Source organism: Schistocerca serialis, chromosome 10 (genome assembly GCF_023864345.2).
Source record: "Schistocerca serialis cubense isolate TAMUIC-IGC-003099 chromosome 10, iqSchSeri2.2, whole genome shotgun sequence".
Taxonomy (NCBI): domain Eukaryota; kingdom Metazoa; phylum Arthropoda; class Insecta; order Orthoptera; family Acrididae; genus Schistocerca; species Schistocerca serialis.
The window spans coordinates 141,018,203-141,045,404 of record NC_064647.1 but is presented as its reverse complement, the minus strand read 5'-3'; the positions used below and the strand labels follow the sequence as shown (position 1 = coordinate 141,045,404).

General features: G+C 38.3%; 1 protein-coding gene across 4 annotated transcripts in view; it reads right to left on the bottom strand.

The window, feature by feature from the left end:
- The window catches only part of LOC126424983 (zinc finger protein 501-like), a 263,358-nt gene that overhangs the window by 136,581 nt on the left and 99,575 nt on the right, over positions 1-27,202 (bottom strand). For 3 of the 4 annotated variants that reach the window (XM_050087873.1, XM_050087870.1, XM_050087872.1), the window contains exon 5: positions 16,256-16,382. In XM_050087873.1, the coding sequence (XP_049943830.1) occupies positions 16,256-16,382 (127 nt within the window). The remainder of the gene's footprint in view (positions 1-16,255; positions 16,383-27,202) is intronic. The other variant, XM_050087871.1, reaches the window with a different exon arrangement.

Below are 27,202 nucleotides of genomic sequence, written 5' to 3'. Positions count from 1 at the left end.
ACTGTGTATATCAACTAACTAGTTCATTTTTTCATTGCATTTAGCTCTGTTTGTTAAAGTTTCATATGTGAACATTTTTTAATCCCTTCTGACGTGAACACTGTATAATTGTTTCTTCAATAGACCCTATAAATAGGCAGAACATATGCAATGTGATGTGAGGGAGATATTGAACAGTATACTTAGTACACAAAATAATGTTGCAGGATTTGATGTGAATGCTACACAGGAAGTAACCTATCCATTGGAACGTGTGATGAGAAATCTAGGGAGGAAATTGAAAGATGTGGGTGGATCCTCTCCCACACTTCTGTATGGCTGCACCCTCGCTGGTCCAGTCGACTTATAAGAGATCACAGCTGCTGGGTAATGTACTCAAGCATCTGTCAATTACATAAGTGTTGTGACTGAAATTTGTAAATTGTTAGCCAAGAAATTATTTTATATGAAGTGTTCATGGAACTATGTGTTAAGAAAAGTCGTCATTGCCATGGACAGTGTTATTCCACATAAATATATGTTTTTTCAAGTAGGGAAATTAACTTCCCAATACATTATGTAACTTTCAATCAGTATTTATTTTTTTTATCAATTGTAAATGAATCTTCTAGGCCTCCATGTATGTAGGTTATTTTGTATAAACAATTAGCAAACAGCATGGAAGACATTTACGAGTATAGACAGAATAACAAGATGTACACATTTCTGATTTCACACAATGATTTTGGTCCTCAAGCTACTCAATCATGTCATCATTCAAAGCTATTTATGACTCTGATTACCTGTATTTATCCTGAGTACTCATTATTGTATCCCATTGAAACCTGAGTTGTGGCAAACTCATGCTTAACTCTGTTTTGGGTAGCCCTGGTCATCACGACTGTGTATGTGTACTCAAGGGGAGTGTGCAGCTACTGACTGAGGCTAGATGCTTCTTCTAATTACTCTTTACATATAATTGAACTTATTGATATGATTATGAACTGTATTCATTTTCTTGTGTCAAAACATTTCTTCCGGACTGTACTCAGTGTGGTTTAGATTCATAGGTGGGTCCCAACATTATAAGCTTAGGTCCTACTATTTTTTCATTATTTTCTCCTTTTATGAGTCAGCATATCCTTGCATACTCTGGTTTATATGGCTGATTGATTTTGTGTTATATTCCTACTCATGATTGAGTATATTCTTCTGTTCCGGCGTTGTGAGTTTTTCAAGTCGGCTCACTCGTCATACACTTGGCTCTGAATTTTTTTCTTCTCTTTTGAAGATTTTACTTTATAGATGCAAACCTGCAATTTGTAATCCTAGTAATTTACATTGTCTCTGCACTTATTTCTATAGTTTAGTGTTGTAATGTTGTAGTTTTAACTTTGTATCATTTGTCTTGTAACAGAATGTTCCACAGATCTGAAAATCTGAATGTCATATCCTTATATATGTATACATTATGACTTGTATAGCATATATTTTTCTTATGTTTTCTGTAATATGTATCGGATACTTCTATACATCTGTATTCCATCTTTTGGCATCATTTTGAACACCATTGGCAAATCTTTTAGTAGATCATAAAACATTGTAAACACATTGTTCCCACATTTTGTGAGGGGGATGTTGTAAAGGGACATCCTCCTCTAGCATTACTTTTCCTCAACAGAAGTAGTCGATACCAGAAATATTTTTCGAATTTCGGACAGCTCAATATTATCTCAGATGCTTTTCTGAAAAATTTCATATAATTTTATATGCAATATGTTATATTTCAACCTAAAATCTATGAAAAGGAATGATTTTATTTTCATTGTTACATTAAATATGCTCTAGCTATGGATGTACAGTTAAGATTAAAATTATTATTATTATTATTTTTTGTAGAAACATTTGAAATTATGAAATATTTGGCACACTTAAAATTTCTATTTTTAATTACACAGTCTAGTACTGTTTATTATATTTATTTCTGGATTTATTTATAAAATAATAATAATAAACTATGTGTCCTTGGAGGGCATGGGGGCAGGTGTTGGAATTCGAAAGAAAGCAAAGACAGATGTGTGATGCGGGAGCAGTAGTTTAAATGTGGCACCTGCCCCTGGCACCACCTGATGTCACCGGTGCTGCCACGGGTAATAGCTCCACTAACTGCCCGGGTCAATTTATGTGCGCATGCCACAGTGGGTCTATCTGATTGGCTGCTGATGATGTCATCATGCCTATACAAGTGAGAAACCATAGCAGCCCTGGCAATCAGTGAACTCCTGATGAGGATGGCGAAGATGGTCATTGAAAGCTCTAGGATTTTATTCGAATTGACACAGCTTGAAAACCGAGAACGTTTTATTTAATAATAAACTAATACAAATTAATTTGTCAAGAAAGATTGTAAAGCCTATAGAATATTGTTATTAACACAGAGTGAAGTAGTAATGGGCATGCCTTTGATGTGATTGGACGTGTTTTTATATTTTGGAATAACAATGTAATTTCGGCTTTGTTAATGCGAACATTCAAAAGACAATGTGATATAGTAAAATGTGACACAAATAAACATTGAAAAATCAAAAATTCTGCACAGACATTCTTCAAATTAATCTAGATCAATTGGAGCATGAGGACCTAAAATGTGCAAATTTCAGCTTCAAGAATCACATGAAATACTGGAGCCAACTGTGCAAGAAAAGATAAGTAAAAAGTTTATCATAACTCTTACTCCTCTCGAATCTTATGAAAACACTTAACCATAAAGTCATTAGTAACAACAAAGGAGGGAGGGGAAGATTACAAGCTTTACCTGAGTTGTTGGAGAATGTACCCATGGCTGTTCGTCAGAGAATGTGGATATAACATGACAGTCCAACACCTTGCTTTAGCATGGATGTCCACAATCATCTCAATGCTGTATTTCCTAGTCACTGAATTAGAAGAGGAGGTCATAGTCCATGACCTGTGAAGTCACCTGACCTATATCCCTTTGATTATTTCCAATGGGGATATCTATAGTCACTTGTTTATGAGACCCTAGTGGATATGGAGATGGAATTAATTGCCAGAACTTTCGCTGCTTATGATGCAATTCAAAACACACCAGGGATATCTGTCAGGGTGCACCAGAATCTTGTTCGCTGATGTCATGTTTTCATTGAGGTTGATTAGCCGTCAGTTTCAGCGCATTTTGTATGATACAGCACGAAAGGTAGGTTCATTGTAACTGTAACTAATGTACAGAAAAAGTACACAGTAATGTGATTTTATTCTTACTATCTCCTCAAGCTGGCTTCTCTGACCCCAGGTTCCCTACCTCAAATTGTTCAGTGGAGCATCCTCTATGTCCTGCTAAATTTTTGCATGCTCTTACGAAAACACCCTGTATATATTGTATAACCTACTTATTTTTCTATACAAGATAATAACACAAATTAAGGAAAGTTAGCACATATTGATATGTAACTTACACACTGAGCAGTACTAAAATATACTTTACTTTGAATTATGTAGAGCCTGATGCATTAGTATTTTACCATTTATAATTTGCATTTGCAGGGTTTCTGCATTGCAATATGGTTTTGTAAATACAGCTTCTTCTTCTTCTTCTTCTTCTTCTTCTTCTCATTTTGGCCTTTAAAAGCCCATATTAATTTAAGTCAGTTTAATTTCTCCTGGTCTTTATGCTTGTCCAATATTTCTTCATTCTCATATTTTGCAACTTTCTTCATTCTTCTGCCCACGATGATTCTGTGATGGGTCTAATTCCGTCGCAAAAATCTGTGAGAGCTTGAACTTTTTACATAGAAGTTATTCTGTTGTAACTTTCTGTTTATATTATTTCCATTTCTTTCAGATGTCGTACTCTTTGGTTCTCTTGTTCACAAGAAACTGATTTATCTTTAGTTTCAACTTCCAGTTGTCCATTAAATGGATGTGTTGAAACAACACGCTCCTTCTTTTTCTATTGGTGTCCGAGATTCTCCCTAACTGGATATACAGTTCAGGGTTCACCTGTCTCCTGTACTGACCATCTCTTGTTCTTTGAAGTCCCAACATCCTCTGGAGTCTTTCCACTTTCACATTTACATAGAGTAAATTCTAAAATTTTAAAGAAAGTTTAACTTGTTTACAAACACTGAATTTGATTCTAAATTTAGTCTGATACTGATTGTCTTTTTATATGGACAAGTATTAGTCATTAATGAGTATGAAAATTATTATTCACAAGAACCAGTATAAATTAATAAGTGATTCCTCCTACCAATCCCCTTACTCAGATGATACCGTTGCTCAAGGTTCAAAGAAAACTGGAGTATCTTCTCAAACAGGTACCCCACTCATACGTTTATAGTTGGTGGTGACTTCAGCCTATCCTCAATATCTTGGTGAAAATACATGATCAAAGCTGATGGTAGGCATAAATCATCACTTAAAATTTGATCAAATACTTTTTCCAAAAATTACTTTGAGCAATTAGTTCAGGAGCCCACGTGCATTTGTAAATGATAGCAAAATCCTACTTGATGTCTTAGTAACAAATAATTCTGAGTAAATAGGGAGCATCATGACAGATTCAGGGCTCAGTGACCACAAGATTGTTGTATCGAGACAGCAACTGTTACATCCAAGTTGACCAAAATTAAACACAAAATGTATTCATGTGGAAAAGCACATAAGAATTTGCTTGATGCTTCCCTAAGAGACAGTTTCTATTCATTTCTAGCTAACTATGCAAGTGTGGACCAAATGTGGGTTGAATTCAAAGAACTAAGAGTGACACCAATCCAGAGATTTATAGCAAATAAATTACTTAGAAATGAAACTGATCCCCCATGACACACAAACAGGTCAAAACATTGCCAAATTTAAAAGAACACAAAATCTCCAAGATTGGCGAAGTTTTACCGAAGCTTGAAATTTCATGCAAACTTCAGTCTGAGGCGCTTTTCATAGTTTCCATAATGAAACTCTATCTCAAAATCTGGCAATCCAGAGTAATTCTGGTCATTTGTAAACCACACCAAAAGTAAGACATGATCAATACTGTTACTGGACAATAGCGATGTTAATGTTATCAATCATATTTCCACTAAAGTGGAGTTACTAAATACGGATTTCCAACATTTCTTTGCCAAATAAGACAAAGTAAAAATTCCAGAATTTAAATAAAGAACAGCTGCCAATATAAGTAACTTGGAAGCAGAAATCCTTGGTGCAATGAAGCAACTCATATCACTTAATGAAGGTAAGGCTTCCGATGAAGATTGTGTACCAATTACATTCCTTACAAAGTATGCTGAAACAATAGCTTCATACCTAGGAATCATAAACAACTCCTCACTTGACAAACGATCCATACCTAAAGGACAGAAAGCAGCACAGATCACACAAATATTCAAGAAACAAAATAGGAGTAATCTGCTGAATTACAGATCCATATCACTTGCGTCATTTTTTGGTAGGATTTTGGAACATATGCTGTGCTGAAACATTATGGATCACCTTGAAGAAAACAATCTACTGACACACGGTCCTCACAGAACCAGAAACTATCATTCTTGTGCAACACAACTAGCTCTGTTCCTCACATGTGGTTTCTAATCAAACTGCATGCCTATGGAACATCAACACAACTTAATTCATGATTTTGTATCACAAAGGTCACAGTTCATAGTAATTGATGGAAAGTTATTAAGAAAAACTGAAGTGATATCTGGCATTCCTCAAAGAGGTATTGTAGGCCTTTTTCTGTTTCTAATATATATAAATGGTTTAGGGGACAATGTGAGCATCCATATTACATTATTTACAAACAATGCTGTTGGTTGGTTGGTTGGTTTGGGGAAGGAGACCAGACAGCGTGGTCATCGGTCTCATTGGATTAAGGAAGGATTGGGAAGGAAGTCGGCCGTGCCCTTTCAGAGGAACCATCCCGGCATTTGCCTGGAGTGATTTAGGGAAATCACGGAAAACCTAAATCAGGATGGCCGGACGCGGGATTGAACCGTCGTCCTCCCGAATGCGAGTCCAGTGTCTAACCACTGCGCCACCCCGCTCGGTAACAATGCTGTCATTTACCATCGAGTAAAGCAGGTATGGGTAACCTTTGGTAACCCGCAGGCCTGATTCACATTCTCAGTTAAGCACATGAACCACCTTGTCACATAAAATTACAACAGTGCTCCTCGTACATAAAGTGAACAAGACCGATATGCACAACATCCTTTTGCACACATGCCACACCAACAAACTGAACTTGAAAAACATGTCTTTGAGAGTGCATTCATTCATGTTCACTGCATCTTCATGTTTACATTTATTTGTGTATCATGCACATTGTTTCTTTACTTATAATGCTTTACAAAAGCTGTCTTAAAAACTTCTGTTGTAAAACTGGCATTGTGCATGGAATAAGAAAAATTTTCACTCGTTTGTGTCATGAGGTGCAAACCCAAGGGATGCCATGCATCAGTGGAAATATCTGAAAATGCATCCCAGGAGAAATATGATGTGAATGCCTCGCACTCTCATCCACAAATTTCTTCTGTGCAAAAGACTGAAACCAATTGGGAGCTGGATCTGGTCCCTGGGCCACCCATGGACTAAAATGATCAGAAGATCAAAACCAACTGCAAGATGATTTATCCAAGATAGCTATGAGGTGCAAAAAGTGGTAAGTGACTCTAAAAAATGGAACATGTGAAGTCGCTCACTTGAGTGTTACAAACAACTCGTCAAATTTCAGTTCCACGGTAAATCACATAAATCTAAAGGCTGTCAATTCAAACAAATACCTATGGATAACAACTTAAATTGGAAGTATCACACAGATAATGTTGTGGCAAATGCAAACAAAAGACAGTATTTCACTGGCAGAGCACTTACAGGATCCAACAAATTCAATAAAGAGACTGCCTACACTATACTTGTCCATCCTCTAGAGTATTGCTGGGCAGTAAGGGATACCTATCAAACAGGACTAACAGAGGACATTGGGAAAGTTCACAGAAGGAGAGCTGATTTTGTATTACCACAGAATAGAGAAGAGATTGTCACAGATGTGATAAGCAAGATCTTTTCATGAAATATCAATCAACTTTCTCTTCTGAATGCTAAAATATTTTGTTGACACCCATAAAAATAAGGAGAAATGATCATCACAATAAAATAAAAGAAATCAGAGCTCACATGGAAAGATTTAAGTATTTTTTTTCTGTCATACATTGTCTGAGAGAGGAAAGGTGAAGAAATAGTGTGAAGTGGTTCAATGAACCCCCTACCAAGTACTTAAGTGTGAAGTGCAGAGCTGTGATGAAGATGTAGAATCTCTTATGAAATTGTACAATGACAGCTTTCACAACCTGGTTGTCTTACTTGGTGGTGAATATTCTGAGTTGTGTGGTCAATGTCCATGAAACTTTATTGTTCCTGATGTTTCATTCACAGCTGTGTTTGACATTTTCAGAGCTGCTCTTGGTTCCACTGAGTCCTGCAACTGATGCATAAGATGCCAAAGAGTGAGAAAAATATCTTGAAAACAGGGCACGATAGAATTTTATCAAGCCTCTTTTTCAAGCTATTTCTCTCTCTCTCTCTCTCTCTCTCTCTCTCTCTCTCTCTTATGTTTAAATCAGCTTCAGCAATGCTCAATAGAACCAGGACAATTTCATGAAATTGTTTATATGTAATAAAACTGTGATTAATACTCTTACAAAGGAATGCATAAGAAGAGTTGTTGAGAAAATATAAATACATCAGTGGCAGAGGGCACAAGGCAGATAGTACTGATTTGTTGGTTGCTGACTTAGTTATTGTTCTGGACTGATTTGGGCACTGTATAATTTTTGCCTCAGACATTAAAGCATAATTTGTGAGAATGACTATGTCATCTTACTAGCAAAGCTAAGTATTGACATTTTATGTTTAACATTTACAACTCCCATCACTGGCACATGGTATTACGATATTAAAAAATATGGTTTTTGGGCCTTTATATTTACTCACGACATAATATACATAAAATTATTATATTTGAATATATTTTGATGGGATACTGAAGTTAAAATATATATTGTATGAGAACCCTTATTATAAGGTGGTTGAAACATGATATAAGTTTCCACTGTGTACGTCAGTGGGAGGCTTTATTTTCTCATATGTTGCACAAACTTATTTAACTTTGAGCAGAGCGCTAGCTTGTTATTGGAGCCAGCTCTCAACTTGCCATGTACTGCTTGCACTCATGCCACTCGAATGAAATGTCATGTGACTGTTTGAGTACCACTTGATTGATACCTGCAGACATTGTCCTATTAATCCTAGGTTAAGTGCAGTTGCAACATGCAGTAAATTTAAAACTTACCAAAGACGTTTGAGTCAAGAAGAGCCTGCACAACAGCCAATGCACACATATAAAGTGTATGAGACCCAAAAGCAAGTGATAAATCACAATTTTGTGTTTGCAAACAAGTGAAAAGTGCTGGCATGAAAAACTGTTGTCGCTGTTGCTGTTTTCATTCTGAAGACTGCTTTGATGCAGTTCTCCGTGCGAGTCTACTCTGTGCAGGCCTCTTCATCTTCAAAAAACTACTTCAACCTACATTGATATGAACTTCCTTTCTGTGTTCCTAAATACCATCAAATATTACAGAACATACGAAAAAGTGAACAAAGAGGGCCATAAACCCACTACTGTATCTTGACGCTTCTGGGCACTACACCTTGGCAAATTGCTGCATTATGGGGTCTCAAGTTTGATGTAGTCATTTTCGAACATCTTTAATGCTCATATGTCATCAACTGACATCTGATCATAACAAAATGTACTAATAATGATACATTTTTGACAATTCTTCAGTACATCATTGCCTTGAAATGGTAACACACAAGTAATAATACTGAAGCAATCAAATACAAAATGCAGTATGACACCTCCCAGAGAGATACTGTTCATGGCACGCACACAAGGCTTATGCTTACACATCATTTTGACATCACTTCCAAGTAATTCCAAGTGAGCCATGAGAGCGTTTGAGGCATCTCACTGCCATCCAAAATGCTGTAAACGCATACACTGCCTCTCTATGTTGAATATACACCTCTTTGATGTTCACCTTAGAATCTCTTCTTAAGATTAAGACATGCCTTAGTGTATCAGTATATTAGAGACGATCGATTTTGGTCTAGGATCAGACCACCATCGGATGCAAAAAACATCTCAGCTTTGCATTTGCACAATTGGAAAAACTGTTATCTGATGTACTTTGTTTCATCACTAATGGTAGCTGTATATAAGTAACACATATGTCCATTTAACCTCATGGACATTTGTTCACGACAACTGCAATCATCTTTTTAACACACTACCCATTCTGCTCACATGCTCTTCTAAGTCCTTTGTTGTCTCTGGAATTATAATGTCAATAACAATCAATTTTTTTTTACTTCCTCTTCCTGAACTTTAATTCCATTTCCTAATTTCTCCTTGGTTACCTTAACTGCTTGGTCAATATGAGGTGTGATCAAAATGTAACAAAATTTTTTGATTTCGCAGGCTTTATATTTTCGATTTTCAAATTTTTTTTGTACCTCGTTGGTATACATGTTGTTGATATAATACATTTTCAGTTTCTGCTATTTTGAAAATTTAGTTGACTGTTGACAGTTGGAAAGGTTACATGTGTTTCTGAATGCTCAGCAAATTTTTACTTTTCAAACAGGTGGATCAAAGAATTTGATTAAATTTTGTTTGAAAAATGGAATAAAGCGCAGCATGGCATTCAAACTGTTGATTATGGCTTTTGGTGAATCTGCTATGAATAAGAAAAGAGTTTACTGGTGCTATAAACGTTTCAAAGAGGGTCAAGAAGACATTCAAGATGACAACTCCCCTGGACACCCTAGCACATCAATTACTGATGACAGTATGGAAGAAGTAAAGAAAATGGTTCTGGAAAACCACCCACTCACCATCAGAAAGGTTGCTGATGATGTTGCCGTATCCTCAGGCTCATGCCAAGCAATTTTTTGCATTTTTGGGCATGAAACGTGTAGCAGCAAAGTTTGTTCTGAAATTGTTGAATTTCAAGCAAAAATGATGTCACATAGACATCACTTGGGTATTGCTGATGAAGTGCAAAACATGGGTATATGGGTGTGATGTCAAAACTAAGGTCCAATCACGCCAATGGAAACTGCCTGAAGAGCCAAGACTGACAAACATTCAACAAGTTCGATCACGTGTCAAGACTCTTCACACGGTTTTCTTCGATTACAATGGCATAGTGCATCATCAGTTCCTATCTTATGGTTGTGCGGTCAATAATGAATAATTTCTAGAAGTTATGAGCAATTTGGATGAAGGTATCCAAAGAAAACAACCAGAATTGTTGCAAAACCACTCATGGACAACTGGGCCACTTTAAAGCCCCCAGCTCACACCTCACTGGTTGTTTGAGATTTTTTGGCAAAAAAAAAAAAAAAAAATCATGTTGCTTTAACCACCGTATTCACCCTGAAACTTCTTTCTATTCCCGAGGCCAAAGAGAACCATGAAAGGACATCTTTTTTTCACCACTGACGAGACAAAAACAGAATCACCGAAGGAGCTGAACACCATAATGAAAAGTAAGTTCCAGAAGGGCTTCCAAGGGTGGAAAAAGCATTGGCACAAGTGTATTACAAGGGATTAATTCGAAGGGAACAAAGTGGATGTTAATGATGAATAAATGAAGATTCTTTAAGAAAAACAAAAATTCCAGTTACTTTTTGATCACGCTTCATATACAGATTTACGTACATGTGCAATATGCTACAGCACTGTCTCACTTCCTTCTCAACCACTATTTTCCTTTCATGTGTTTCTACTCTCCCTATCTTTATAGCTGTAGCTTCTGAACAAGTTGTAAATAAAATTTTGCTCTCTGTATTTTGTACACGAAATCTTCAGAATTTTCAAGGAGTGTATTACACTCAACATTTTTTAATGGCTTTCTCTAAAATATACTGACTCTGTGTATGTAGGCTTGCCTTTCTTTAACTTATCTTCTAAGTAGGTCACAAGGCCCATATTGCACTGTGTGTTCCCAACTGATCTTCCCCGAAGTTGGCTACTACCAGTTTTTCATTCTTCTGTAAGTAATTCATCAGTATTTCACAAGTACAGTTTATTAAACTAATAGTTAAGTAGTATTCACATCTGTCGGCCACAGTCTTCTTTGAAACTGGAATTATCACGTTGTTCTCAAAGTCAGCAGGCATTTTACCGGAATATATCTTGTGAATGAGGTGGTACAGTTTTGTCATGGTTGGCTTTCCCTAGGTCTCACTAATTCTGAGGAAATATTGTCTACTCCAGGGGTCTTGTTTCCACTTAGGTTTTTCAACAGTCTGTCAAATTCTCACCACAATGTCATAGTTTCCACCTAATCTACATCTACTTCCATAACTTACACTTTTCAGCTTTTTTTCATTTACTTGCCATCTAATCTCTTGATATTCATGCAGCTGCCTCTCTTTTCTCCATACATCTCTTTCATTTTCTTAAAGGCGGCATCTATCTGTCCCCGTGATATCTATTTTTCTACAGCCTTGCATCTGTGCTCTAGCCATTTCTGCTTAACCTTCTGAACTTTCTGTCAATATCATTTTTAGGCATCTGCTAATCCTTTCACCTGCTTATTTGTTGCATTTTTATATTTTCTCCTTTTGCCAATCAAATTCAATGTCTCCTGTGTTATCAAAGTGTTTCTACTAGATCTAGGACTTTTACTTAGTTGATTCTCTACTGTTTTCACTACTACATTTCTCAAAGCTCCTCATTCATCTTCTATTGTATTGTTTCCATGTCTCTCTCAAAACTAAATATTTACAGTAACACAAACAATTCTATTTTTACTATTTTTTAGACAACTGACAGGGTGTATACATGGACAAGGAAAAAAAATTCCCGGATTTTCCGGTTGAAAATACACTTTCTCCCAGATGAAAATACACTTTTTCCATGTTAAGTGACAATATACTTTTCCTCGGCACTGTAAAACTTATCAATCCTTTGATTGTTTATGGTTTTATACACTGACGTAGAATTACCCGGCACTTTAGACTCAGGGGAAAAAACATGTTTCAGAAAGATCTTTGATGTGCAGCAACATGTACGCTGCATATTTTCATGTTATGAAAGTATAAATTCAAATTCCACCAAACACAGCATGTTACTTTCCGAAGCATTGAAATCGAGATAGTGATGCACTTTCGTAAGCCAGTCACAGCTCATGTCACGTGATCTCACCAGCTGATGACAGCATAGGACATGTGATGTAGTCAGCCAATAGCTAGGTCACTCTTAAGTAGCGCAAACACGCAAATAAGGAAAGTTAATGGTTTAAATTAATATACAGATTGTTGCTACAAGAAAAGCGAAGCTTTCACATATAATATTGGTCTTGAAGATTAATAAGCCGCAAGAGAAGCTAAGCTTCCACATATAATGTTGATCTCTTTTTCCGCGTGTTACACTTTAACATACATCACATAAATGTGCCAGTAAAATTTTAATAACGACGTAAATGTCTGATCTTCTGGGCTAGAAATTATTCTAGATGGCCGTCCCCAAAGAGTTGATTTTTAAATGGGAGTCAAACGCTCTGTGATTTAAAAAATTTGTCGTACAATCTTGCACATAGTTCATCTTGCATAAAAGGAAATTAATTTTCAAAGTAACACTTTTCAAACCACCATTCGCAATATTTTCCTGTGACCTGTTAGAAATAGGTTCGGTTCAGCAGTTTCCAGAGAGCGCCAGATAACAGGTGTCACTGCACTTGGCGCAGCTACGATGATGCAGGAAGGCCGTATGTTCGTATGCATAAATCATTAAAAGATCTTGCATTAAAACGAATCTAATGTAAACAGTTGTCACTGACACACTTTGCTGTTGGCAGATGCTTGTATGAGCACTGTGTTTTGTTGTATACAGCGCATTTCCTTTGTGACTTAAGCTTTATTTTCATTTTTTTCCCATCTCATTCATGTTTTGTTCCTGCAGTATTATTCTGCAGAAGTGGAATACAGTAATATTCTTAGTTAGAGTATTGGTTCTTACCAGTCAAAATCCCAAAAATTTAACTGAAAACTAAAACAATGAAAAATTCCCAGAATTCCAAAAAAATTCCCGGGTTTTTCCCGGTTGTTCCGGGTCGTATACACCCTGACTGAGTATGCCTACTACTACTACTACTACTACTACTACTACTAAGTGAAACAAGTTTTGCAACAAAAATAATAATAATTCAATTGCAAAAGGCTGTAGTTATTATTCTCTGCAGGATAACAACAGCAGCCTGGGTAATTTCTTGCAGATAAATGGGCATTAAAGAACACCTCTTACATAGTGTGGTAAAGTATATGGTTCTAAGAGTCTGTCACTCTCAATGCCTATTCAATCATTGATACTAAAGTGAACCTGATGGCTTGCTTTCACAATTGTTCAAAGACATGTCCACACATGGCTATTGCAGTAATTTATTTTGTTAATAAATGTGACCCTAGTTTCATCCATACATAAAATGTAAGCTGTGAGCTACAGATCTTTAGCTGTCTTAGAATACATTAACAGAAGTGTAATCTGGCACTGAGGACTTGTAGCTAGAGGACTTGCCTCCCCTTTCCTCTGCCACTCCCTAATGGCTTGTTTTGATTGTGGAGCATAGTGGTGAACCCATGTTTCATCGCAGGTGACAATCTGACTCAAAAATGCATCACCTTCTTCTGCAAACCTTGCTGTAAATCTCTGACAGACCTCCAAACGTCTCAATTTCAGATTTTTGGTCAAAAGTTTAGGGACCCATCTGGAACATACTTTACGGAAATGAAAAGTATGTTGATTGTTCGACACCTCCCATAGTTGATTCTGACTTTTTGTGCATTTCTGATAATCTCGCCTGTCGATCGTTGTCAATAATGTCTTTAACCGTACGAATGTTTTTGTCTGTAATGCTGGTCCAAGGACAGTGACTGTGTTGCTGATTTTCCTGTGTTCTTGTCCTTCCTTGAACTTCTTATACCAGGCAAACAGACGCATCCTTGATAATATCACCGACTGTGCAATCAATCTTGGCAAATTTCCACTGCTGTAACTCCTTCACAAGCAAGAAATATGATAATTATGCATTGTGCAATGGAGGGTTGCACCTGTTGCTCAGACATCATGAGCATTACTGATGAAACGGCAGGAAATATCTAACAGAATGCTCTCTTCACTTCTGACGGTTCCGCCTAAGCATAGCAGAAGCGTAGGGCCAGTCCTACCACCTGTTAGTGTTCAGGAACAAAAAGCCCGTTCACATTTGATACCCCCCTCGTACTTACAGTATATAATGCAATGCCTAAAGCAGTAAAGTGAAAATCTCAAATAAACTCTAAAAAATTGCCAATGAAAATTAGAAGACTGCTGAGCACTGTTAAGTACAAAACATTTGTTATGTTTTAATACTGTCACTACAAGCTGAGCACATACCATGAAACTCTAGTAATCATAAAGTTGCTGGTTTGAATATAATTATTTGCACCTTTATTTACTATGACTTAAAGTTTACATTTATTAACAAATAAAAATGTTTATTAACAAATATGGAATAACAAACTTTAAAAAAACATATTTTCATTTTAATTAATAACTGAATGAAAATGACAGAATTCACAGTGAATTGAAATTTGGTGCAAAAATGCAAAGTGTGAAATGGGCAATAAAATATTTTTCTATTTATGGGGAATGATCATTATTGTGAACTGGTGATACAGCTATTAACGGAAAAAGGAGAGTAGGATTGGAAAAAGCACTTATTGCATACATCACCTCAGAGAATCCCTTGACAAATAATAGAATATAATCCTATTGGTTGAAGGTCTGTCGGAAGGCAAAGGATGAGATGGTAAGGCTAGAATTGGCCATACGGTCTAATACTGGATTGGCAGCAGCAGAGGAAGAAGAAGAAGAAGAAGAAGAAGAAGAAGAAGAAGAAGCTCATTACCACTGAAGAATGTAAATTTTTTTCATTAAACAGTAATGCATTTCTGATGACTGTAACAAATTTTATTTTAAATGCATGTGATACATAATTAAAAGCAAACATATGTTATTTTTATTAAAGGTATGATTCAATATTTGATAACTAACATTTCTGCTTGGTACTAAATATGAAATTTGGGGAACAAGTAAAAAGAAATTGAGATTCAATACAGCAATTCTGCAAGTGCTAGACTTTTACAGTATGGGCTGAGATACTGCCGATTACGTTAACTAATAATAAATGTTTTGTACTTAACAGCAACTGGAGCTCTTATAATTTTTAAAGATAAATTTATCAAGTTGTGTTTGTGTGTTTTGTTACACTCTATTAGGAAACTGATGCCCTGGCAATGAGCTTCAAATCCTACAAATATGAAGAAGCACCAGGCTGTGAGTTCCCCTTGTATGAACTAAGACAGATTTAACAAGAAATGAGCAATTAACATCAGCAGGAAGACAGCCTGCACCACTGTGTAGCGTCCACTCCAGAGAGATGTAAAACAGCTCATACTTCGATAAGTATTTATGTCCAGACACAGATTTATAGGACATTTTCTTTCTAGCTTTGGCATTACTGTCTACAATACAAATATGAGAACCTTTTAAACACACTACACACCTCATTATATGACATATGATGCACTGAGTGGTGCACTTTTTTGTTGCTAAAATTCCCTATTCACTAGACTACATTAGCACGAAGGTTCACAAGCAAATTTAGCACTCAACAGCTATAGTTGAGGCCACAAATGGTGGCAGGTAAGCTAGGCACATTCTGCACATCTATGTCACGCATTTTCTGACAGCCAATCAGCATTAAGTAGCATTCTTAGCACTCTGCTATGAATGTCGTAGCCAATGCGAGCATTAAACATGATTTTAGTCAACTATTTAGTGAATTTTTATTCCATTTCTTGCGAGTTATCATCACTAATGTTGGTGATAAGTGACAAATTCTGAATAAACAAGCACGTGGCATAATTTTCAGGATATAGGCTTTCTTCAAGCACAACATACATGTATTCATGTAATGCAACTGTAACTCAGAACTGGCAGCAATGCAGTCCCCATCCAGGCTTCAACCTGCACGAACCGCCATTGGTCATACATCGGACTGTATGTGATACATAGCTTGACCTTCCTCAGTTGTACACAGCTGTCAACAACAGTGGTTGACATAGCATCGGGAACATGGCTCACCTCAAAGTCATCCTCACACACTGCATCCTCGTCTTTCTCGTCGTCATCCTCCTCCTCCTCCTCCTCCTCCTCAATGCTGTGAGTGCTAGGGCCGAGAAAATCTTCTGAAGATGAACATTCCTGGAACAGTTTTTAAAAAAATGCTTCATAAGATGAGAGGCACAACAAAGTTAGTGCAATGTAGTCAAATGAAATCATGTGATACTGAGCAAATTAGGAGAAGGAATTTGGGAAGAAAGGTAACTAATGATGGCTGAAGGAAACATAGACTGGCTATAACAAGAAAAATATTTCTGTTAAAGAGGAATTTGCAAATATCTAATACCAATTTAAGCATTAGGAAATCTTTGCTGAAAGTATTTGTCTCCAGTGTAGCCTTTTACGGAAGTGAAATGTGGACAAACAATCAGCTCAGTCAATTAGAGAATAGATTTTTTTGGAATGTGTTGTTAATGCTGACGATTAGGTGGTTACAGCGAATAACTACTGAGGAGCTACTAAACTGAACTGGAGAAAAAAGAAATTTATAGTAAAATTTGAATAAAAGAAGGGATTGGTTGATATGACACATCCTGGGGAATCAAGCAGTCAACACTTTTGGTTGCAGAGGGGTTGGGGTAAAAATTGCAGTGTGAGACAAAGGCATGAATACATAGAGTAGGTTGAAATGGATATAGTTACGCAGATATGAAGAGAGTTGCAAAGGATAGACTAGCATGGAGAGCTGTATCAAACTAGTCTTTGGACTGAAGGCCACAAAACACAATACAAGCACTAGACTACAGCAAACTTTCAGACAAAACCACAAATACTCTGTCTACTTCCTTTGTTTTGCATCCAACAAATGCCTTTATGGAAGTGATTACAGCTATATGCATGGCGTTCACAAACATCATATAGAAAATTTGTAATGTACATGTACATATTATAATCAGTGCAGCAGATAATGTCCTTGTTCAAATGCATTAAATGTCAACAACTACAGTTCGTTTAACAGCACGTCACACAGTTGGGGATGCAATCTCATGTCATAGAGAAGGGTAGTGTCTTTACATGAGAGAGAACATCAACACTGCATTACGTTCCTCAGCGCATTACGAAACAGTGAAAGTGAGCATATGGGAACACTGTCCATCTTACAAAAGGAAGATTAGGGTTTAATGTCTCATTGACATTGAGGTCCTTAGAGACTGGGTCTTATAAAAAGTCGGAGCACAGAATTTACACCAAGCAACTGGCACTAATACTGCAATTTGTTAATGGCTACAGCAAAATTAATAACAGATGTTGATGATGAAAGTTGTGAGGTAATTTTTGCACACTGCTGGGAACCAAGGGAACAGAAAAACTGTGGCACTGTGCAACTGGAAGGGGTCTTAAGGGTAAAAAGGATCATTCTTCCTTTTTTTCAAATTTTGCAATATCTTTCTTGTGGCTACCACTGCAGCTCAGTGGAATGATTTATGTCAAATAAGCAGCTCTACAGCAGTGGGGGTGGACCCCATGCAGCAGTTTCTGCTTGTAGGAATAATAAAGGTACTTCAGGCTGGCCTAGTGCGCTCTCATTGTTTAGCAACCCGTTACATCACTCGGCAGGAGTCTCCGCTTGTAGAGTATGGGAGATTGCAAAATAATTCCTTACGCATTTCTTCTCTTCTCATATATCTTAAAGTTTTGCGCCCACAGAGTTGAACACACTTCATGCTACTGCTGAGCAAGTAATGCTTTCAGAAGATTCAAAGCCAACCAATGGGCAAGCAGAGATCAGTCACAAGGGGTGTGCAGTTTGGCCAGCGAGACAGTGGCTGCAGCAGCGAATCACTCTCTGACATGAGCTAGTAGACACACATGTGCCCTGCGGTAGCTTGCCACAGGTTACATGTACATGCCTGCCTGTGCCACATGTGTGCCTGGTGTGCTCGTGCATAAGTTCGCATGCCAATCACACTTACCAAAGCAGTCAACCAGGCCTACAGCAGTCAACCGGGCCAGCTAGTGTGCTATCAGCCATGTGCCACTGCTGCCTGAGACAAACAGAGGCAAGCCACTGTCAGCTGCTGGACCACTGCAAGCCACATCACTTTGATGGACACAGGTGCCACCTCCAATGCTGTCACCACCTTCGTCACCGCTGCCAATACCATGTTGTTGCTGAGGTTGACATTGCCTTCGCCGGTGCCTATGTGACGTAAATGCTGCTGCAATGCATTCTGCTTGTTAACAACTCCAGTACACTTCCACCAAGGGATCTTTTCATTGCGTAGAATAGAGCAAGACCTCTTTTATGTACACCTGTCTGGTCTAAGACCCAGTTTTATAACCATGCCTGATTTATGTCCTCGGCAACCAGCAGAGAGGTCTGGATTGGCTCCCAATGCTGCAGCTGTAGTCATGGATGAGCCTGATCACATTACTTTACTGCAACAGCAGATATGAATCTTGACATTTGAAAAAACAGAGCTAAAGGAGCAGCTTGAAGTGATAACTAACGAACATTATGCCAGAGCTGTCAAAAATTAGGTATCTCTCCAACTTGAGCAGAAATTCTCTGAAGCCATATTTAGGGGACCTATAAACAACAACAATTAGAAGTTTAGTTTCACTAAATTCAACTGCCGCTGCACAACATTCAAATATCTGTCCAGTGCAGTGCCATGATACGTCTATGGACTCAAATGGAATACTGTTTTTTTACGTACACAGCCACTCCCCCATCCCACAAAGGAACTCCTGAAATACAGCCAGCTAATCTGTATCCTGGTAAATGAAGCCTCTGAATTGTCAAATTATTTAAGTGCTGCTCTGACCTACCAATAATTTCAGAGTCAAAATCTCTAAGCAGTTCACTAATTTGATCTCTAATACCTCTTATATTTTGATGAAATATGCTAATTCCTTTTCTACTTGGAAACATGATGTCCTCTGAAGCTGAGCCCTTAGTTAGAGGCACCTCCTTTAAGCAGGTATACCTATCAGCTGACTTCAATCTAAAAAAGGTGGAGCTCTAACACCAACTACTACAGGAACTTTTCCATGAGTGATCCCACCACCATCCACTACACTGTCACCTTTTAGCTTTTCCAGCTTCCCCTTCTCATACTATTGAGATGCAGGCCATGTCTAGTGAAGCCCGATCAACTGATAGACCCAAGTGGCACCACTGAAATGTGACTCATGCCCTCTGCCATAAGCACCCTCTCCAGCCCCATGTTAACGTGCCTAAAAGCCCCATTAAGATGAGGTCGATCATGATGCTGAAACAGTTGCACAAAATATACATTAGTGGCACCAATTTGAGTAGCTATCTTTACCAGCTCACCACCTACATCGTATTCCCTGTCCCTATCAAGACTGTCCCCTGCTCCACTCACTATCACTACCTGATCCTCCTTCCTAAAATTTCTACATATCACCCCTATGCTGTCAGTCACTTGAGCCAACCCTGCACTAGGGTTCACAATGCTGGTGACCTGGTACTCAGTCCCCAACACTTCCTGCAACTGCTGACCCACACCTCTACTGTACGAACTACCTATTAGCAGAACCTTCTTCTTCCTGTTAGACCTTGCAACTGACCTAGGTCTCCTAACTGCTAAGGCCTGCTGCATGTTCCCTACATCTACAGCTACAAGAGGCTCCTCTCCACTCAGCTCTGACAGTTGGTCAAATCTGTTGTATATGCGCAAAGTATAACTGTCTGAATACCTCCTCCTCCTCCTAGCAGCTTTCTTGGCGACTGCCAGTTCTCATTCCCTACCATCCTTCACCCCCCTCAAACTATCTAGTTCCTCCTTTGCTCATTGTAACTGCACCCGAAAACCACAGATCTTATGCTGCTGCTCCTCTATGAACTTATTTCTACTACAGATTCTGCATTCCCAGGAGAGTATCTCACTATAATGCCCACTGGCTTCCCCACTGCATTCTCCCCAATGAAAATACTTTGAACAAATCCCACACCATAACCCAATACTCACAAACCTACGACAGAGCCCACACTTCTCACTCATGGTAAAATTTTACAATTACTGAAAAGAAACTACATTATCTAAGTTCAGTCACACCAGTAGAACTTTTTATAAAACTAACAATAGTGGTCTCGAAATTCTCTGTCTACTAAGAAAGCAACTACTTGTATTAACACTACTGCACCATTGCTAATACCAATGCCAACAAAACTTCACAAAACTATTAGCAAAAACCAAAATTTCCAGCGGCCACTGGAACACTCAATGAAGTTAAAACATTGAATGAAAATTTTACTGAAATATTTCACTAAAAACAATAATTGAAGAAATAATAATTCAAGAAGTTGAAGTGAGAGCAAACCATGTGTTCATATGTGGAATAAATCCACAAATAGATAGTGAGGTAAAGGTAGCCTCCCCCACCTCCTTGCATGTAGCAGTCAAACTTGTTCTATTATGTAAAGAAGTGGGAAGATTTGTATCTGTCCCAAGCATGCCAGTGAAGTGTGACATGTGTTCATTAATGACATGAATTGCCAAAGATGTAAGATGCCCAAACATACAGCTCAGTGCTGCTGGGCCTCCTGTTGTAAGAGATGCCTTACCATCAGACATAATCAGGATCGTTGTCCACAAAATAAGTGGCCAAATTCCCCCAAGAGGTATGTGCCAGCAGGCAACAAGAAAAATGATCAGTCAAACAGGGGTACTAATACATAGGGAAACGAGTGTGGGGCAGGTTCTGCCACCCGCTCTCGCCCTCAATTAAATATATGAACCCTATAAAAAGGGGAGAGCTCACTGAGGTGTCAAATTTAGTTTAACAGGGCACACTCAGATGGAAAACTGTCAAAATTCTTGTGGATACCAGAGCTCAGATTAGTGTTCTTTTTGCTTCTAATAACGAAAAGCATGTACTAAAACTGTCACATTACAATATAAGTGGACTTAGAGATGAGATGATAATTCCTGCAGGCAACTGCACAACAGACTTGCACCTGAAAGGAAAAAGTATGTCTCTGATGTGGAAGTAGTACGGAAATGTCGACAGGACTTTGATGTTATCTTAGGGAATGATTTTCTAACATGCTATCATGTTGTCATAGATTATAACATGCTCGGTGTCCAATTCAATGATTCTGTACACTGTTTGAACAGTGAGGATGCATCACAATTGCGAGGAACTTGCGAAGGAGGGCCCACCTCACAAGCTCCAACCAAGTTGTGCATAAGGGTGTTGAAAAGTATGACATACTGCAAAAGTCTGTGGTGGAATGGGAAGAGTTCCCTGGATTGATATCAAAGACACGGAACCACTAAGATCGGACTTTCTGGTCGATTTGATCGCCCAGCAGAATGACTTCCTCGACAAGTTGCAAGTACACGTTAAAAGAGGTTTGAGTAAATTAGAGATCAAGGGAACAGGTTTCAAATATCTGAGTGTGTTGACAATTTTGGTCAACAGGATATAGAAATTCCACAAAGTACAACTGTGGGCCAGTGGTGATGAGGTTATAGAACCCAAAAGTTGCAAAACCAAAACAGGTTAAAAGAAAGAATCAGTAAGGGAGGTTTGCATGATAGCACCTTCATTAAGAGATCAGTTAAAGAAGAAGTTGGCATGCTGTCCAGAGCCAGAGCAAAATCTTTTATACCCAGTTTCGAGGAGTATGCACAACTGTTTGAGGAAAGGTTGTGTTTGCCAGCTACTGAGCTCACACAGCATGAAATTCCCGTGGGGGACACAAGACCAATAAAAAAGAAAGGCTATTGAATACCATACCACCTATAGCCTGTCGTTGAAGACACTATTCAACAGCAGGTGCCTGCAGGGATAATTCAACCCTCTGCAAGTCCTTGTTCACGTTCTATCATTGTTGTTCCCAAAAAATTAATCAGCGGCACAAAAGCCTATCACGTATGTGTCGATATGAGGGTGGTAAACGAGGTTACCACACCTGATGCCTACCCCCCGCCATATATTGACGTGACCTTAGACAGAGTGAAAAACTGCAAATACTTTAACACCCTGGACATGAATTCTGGATATCATCAGATTCTGATTGCACGACAAGAAAGACCTAAAACTGTGTTTGTGATTCTGTCTGTGGTGTATAAATTCTTGTGCATGCCTTTTGGTCTAAGAAAATGTGTGCACCACTTGTCAAAGATTTGTCGACTTGTTATTAAGAGGTTTTAACCCTACTGTGTGTCTCGTGTATCTAAAAAACACCATAATTTTTGGGAAAACAATTGAAGAGCAGGCAGAAAGATTAAGAAATGGATTGCCTCACATTCATAACGCAATTTGAGTTGAAAGTTAGAAAAATGTTCTTCTGCACAGTCACAGGTTCAGTACCTGGGACATGTCATTAGTTCAGGAGGAGTTAAGCCAGATCCTGGGCTGAGTGAGGCAGTAGATAATTTCCCAGTGCCAAAAGGTGTTCAAGAGTTACAATCTTTTCTTGGCTTAGCCAATACTATCATTGAGTTGTACAAGATTATGTTACAATAACAAAACAATTGACAAATCTATTAAAGAAAGGTATAGTTGAATCGACAGAGGAGTGTGATGCAGAGATAAGAAAAATTAGAAATGTAATGACTAGTTCACCTCTATTATTATATCCAGACTTTGAAAAAAACATTCATCTGTTCAAGTGATGCATCGGATTACATGGTTGGGGCTGTTTTGAGCCAGGAAATTGACGGTGAGTAAAGATCTATAGGTTATGCCTCCAGGCAAATGAATTCTGCAGAAATTAACTACAGCAATATTGAGAAAGAGTTGCTAGCTCTCATGTTTGGTATAAATTACCTTCAATTATGTTTGTATGGATGCCAATTCACTGCAGTTACATACCATGCCACACAAGTTTGGATGCTGAGTTTAAAGGACCCCAGCAGTCATTCGACTACGTGGGCATTAAAATTATCAGAGTATGATTACACAGAATGAGATTTTCATTCTGCAGTGGAGTGTGCGCTGATATGAAACTTCCTGGCAGATTAAAACTGTGTGCCCGACCGAGACTCGAACTCGGGACCTTTGCCTTTCGCGGGCAAGTGCTCTACCAACTGAGCTACCGAAGCACGACTCACGCCCGATCCTCACAGCCTTACTTCTGCCAGTATCTCGTCTCCTACCTTCCAAACTTTACAGAAACTCTCCTGTGAACCTTGCAGAACTAGCACTCCTGAAAGAAAGGATACTGCGGAGACATGGCTTAGCCACAGCCTGGGGGATGTTTCCAGAATGAGATTTTCACTCTTCAGCAGAGTGTGCGCTGATATGAAACTTCCTGGCAGATTAAAACTGTATGCCCGACCGAGACTCGAACTCAGGACCTTTGCCTTTCGCGAGCAAGTGCTCTACCAACTGAGCTGCAAGGTTCGCAGGAGAGCTTCTGTAAAGTTTGGAAGGTAGGAGACGAGATACTGGCAGAAGTAAGGCTGTGAGGACCGGGCGTGAGTCGTGCTTTGGTAGCTCAGTTGGTAGAGCACTTGCCCGCGAAAGGCAAAGGTCCCGAGTTCGAGTCTCGGTCGGGCACACAGTTTTAATCTGCCAGGAAGTTTCATATCAGCGCACACTCCGCTGCAGAGTGAAAATCTCATTCTGGAAACATCCCCCAGGCTGTAGCTAAGCCATGTCTCTGCAGTATCCTTTCTTCCAGGAGTACTAGTTCTGCAAGGTTCGCAGGAGAGCTTCTGTAAAGTTTGGAAGGTAGGAGACGAGATACTGGCAGAAGTAAGGCTGTGAGGACCGGGCATGAGTCGTGCTTTGGTAGCTCAGTTGGTAGAGCACTTGCCCATGAAAGACAAAGGTCCCGAGTTCGAGTCTCGGTCGGGCACACAGTTTTAATATTCCAGGAAGTTTTATGATTATACAGTTTGGCATAAACCTATCCATTTGCTAGGAAATGCTGATGCCCTTAGCTGAAAAAATTAGAGTTGTGCAAACAGATGATGTTTTTGTAGAAGAATTGAAAGAAAGTTACTCTAAAAAAATGTAACTTAGATGAATGTGACTCGTGCAAAGTGGAAATCGACACAAAGGCATAGCTTCCTCAAAGACATTCCATTGAAATGTACAATATCTCAGAAATAGACTATACTAATTACAAATATTCACAGAGAAATACTCACCACTTGTTTTAGTAGTAACTGATCACTGACTAAAATCCAGTGACGTAATATATTACAGATTAGAAGGGTACAGCAAACAGTTATTGTAGGCACTATTATAAAGATGGTGATGTAGTAATTTATGTTTGTAAACATAAAGCAGTTAAATAAAATGGAATCCTAATGCAGTTTTACAATTAGTGCTGTATGCCATTGGCCCCTTACTTAGCTTGCATTTATTGAATCTCTCGCCCCGCACAAAGCACCAAGTGACTGCAAAAAAGCACAGATGACTCCTACATATAAGAAGGGTAAAAGAATGGACACGCAAAACTACAGACCAAAATACTTAACATTGCTTTTGCTGCAGAATTCTAGAATGTATTCTGAGTTCAAATGTAATAAATTTCCTAGAGACTGGAAAGCTTATGTCCACGAATCAGCACGATTTTAGAAACCATCACTTGTGTGAAACTCAGTTTGCCCTTCTTTCATAAGATATATTGTTAACGATAGGCAAAAGGTAACAGGCAGATTCCATATTTCTAGATTTCCATAAAGCATTTGACATGGTACACAACCGGAAACTCTTAACCAAGGTATGAGCACATGGAATAGGTACCTAGATATAGGAGTGGCTCAAAAACTTTTAAGTAATAGAACCCAGTATGTTGTCCTTGGCAGCAAGAGTTCATGAGAGACAAGGTTATCATCAGAAGGGTCCCAGGGAAGTGTGATAGGATCACTGTTATTTTCTATACACATAAATGATTTGGCAAACAGGGTGGACAGCAATCTGTGGTTGTTTGCTGATGATGCTGTGGCATATGAGAAGATGTCGAAGTTAAATGACTTTAGGAGGATGCAAGATAACGTGGACACAATTTGCAGTTGCTGTGATAAATGGCAGCTAGTTCTAAGTGTAGAAAAATGTAAGTTAATGTGGATGAGTAAGAAAAACAAACCCATAATGTTTGGATACAGCATTAGTAGTGTCCTGCTTGACACAGACACATCATTTAAATATCTGTGCATAACAATGCAATGTGGTATGAAATGGGACAAGCATGTGAGGACTGTGGTAGGGAAGGTGAATGGTTGACATTGGTTCACTGGGAGAATTTTGAGAAAGTGTGGTTCATCTGTAAAAGAGACTGCATATAGCACACTAATTGAGCTATTCTTGCGTATTGCTTGAGAGTTTGGGATCCACACCAGATCAGATTAAAAGAAGACTGAAGCAATTTGAGGGTTGGCTGCTAGATTCCTTAGTGGTAGATTCAAACAACATGCAAGTGTTACGGAGATGCTTCAGAAACTCAAATGGGAATCCCTGGAGGGAAGGCAATATTCTTTTTGAGGCTCAATATTGAGAAAATTTAAAGAACTGGTATTTGAAGCCGAATGCAGAATGATTCTTCTGCTGCAACATACATTTCGTCTAAGGACAAAGAAGATAAAATATGAGAAATTAGGGCTCATATGGAGGCAGACAGTAATTTTTCCATACTCTATCTGCAAATGTAACAGGGAAGGAAACAAATTGTAGTGGTATAGGGTACTCTCTGCCACACACCTAATGAAGGCTTGCAGAATTTGTATGCATGTAGATATAAAACCTCTTCTTGAATAGCCAACCACAGAAGGATCAATTGAAATGACAAGTTTTGTGATGCGTAGTGATCATCTTATGTTAGCAACCCATATACTGATGGAGGTGCGTCAACCACCAAATGCTGATGTAATGTCTTCATGAATAGACTTAGTAGTGTAGTTGGTCAGACTGACCTGGTGACTTTAAAACAGATTTAAATTCAAATAGTATAATCAACACAAAACTCCCCGATATATTAACCTTGTATAATATGTTAAAGATAGTAAGCTCAGACACTAAGGGAGCAGGCACATGCTCCACTATAACTGATTATACTATAATCAGCAAAAATGTAGATAATGTAAATTATGGTAATTTAGATTTTCATTGTTTGAGCACTTGTGCCTAAATTCAGCTGTGCCAAAAGCAACAAAAGCTGCCCTGCAGAAACGAACTCCAAACATGTCTAACATTATCACCATGAAACACAAACTAGCAGAGGAAAAATGGGGTTCTGCATACCAACTGGGGGAAAGGGTCTGACAAGAAATGGAATGAGTTCTACTCAATGCTATTGAGGCACTGTGACTATTGCTGCCCTGTCAGAGAAATACAAACGATAGTAAAACATTACAAAATGGCATAATCCTAGACAGAAATGCCAACAAAGTTTGAGTAAGGTCAGACACAGTACATATGAGCTAATCTGCTTTATAAAGCCACTGCACTGCAGATTTTTAAGGAAACAGACAATCGGGTTATCATCATGATGGCTCAGTGCTCCTTAACTGTGCAAGGAAGAGAGTCTCAATACCCATATAAGCTGGAAATATGCATTGTAGTAGTGGTAGTTCCAGGTTTTCATTAAAGGTTAATGTCACAGCAGAACATTGGCTAGTTTTCTTAATTAAAAAATATTGAAAATCTATAAAAATTTCTGACATTCTAAGAAATGGAATGTTTACATGACCAGCTATGGAATGCTAATTCCACAACAAATATTGTGAGTACAGGTTATTGCATTGATCTGTGAGTTTTTGGGGTATGTTCCAGAAGAGTGCTGCTAAGTTGCAAAACTGTCTGGACAATAGTGAATCTAAATACGATAGTTGTTCAGTAAGTAATGCCCACATTTTTTTAAAAAATAGTCATTAATATATATAGACAAACATTCTTGTTGGTGCTTCACATTTGATGTTTGTTCTGTGCTCTGGTGAATTTTCGACCATTCTGGCAGATGGCAGAGCCGTAGTACAAGGT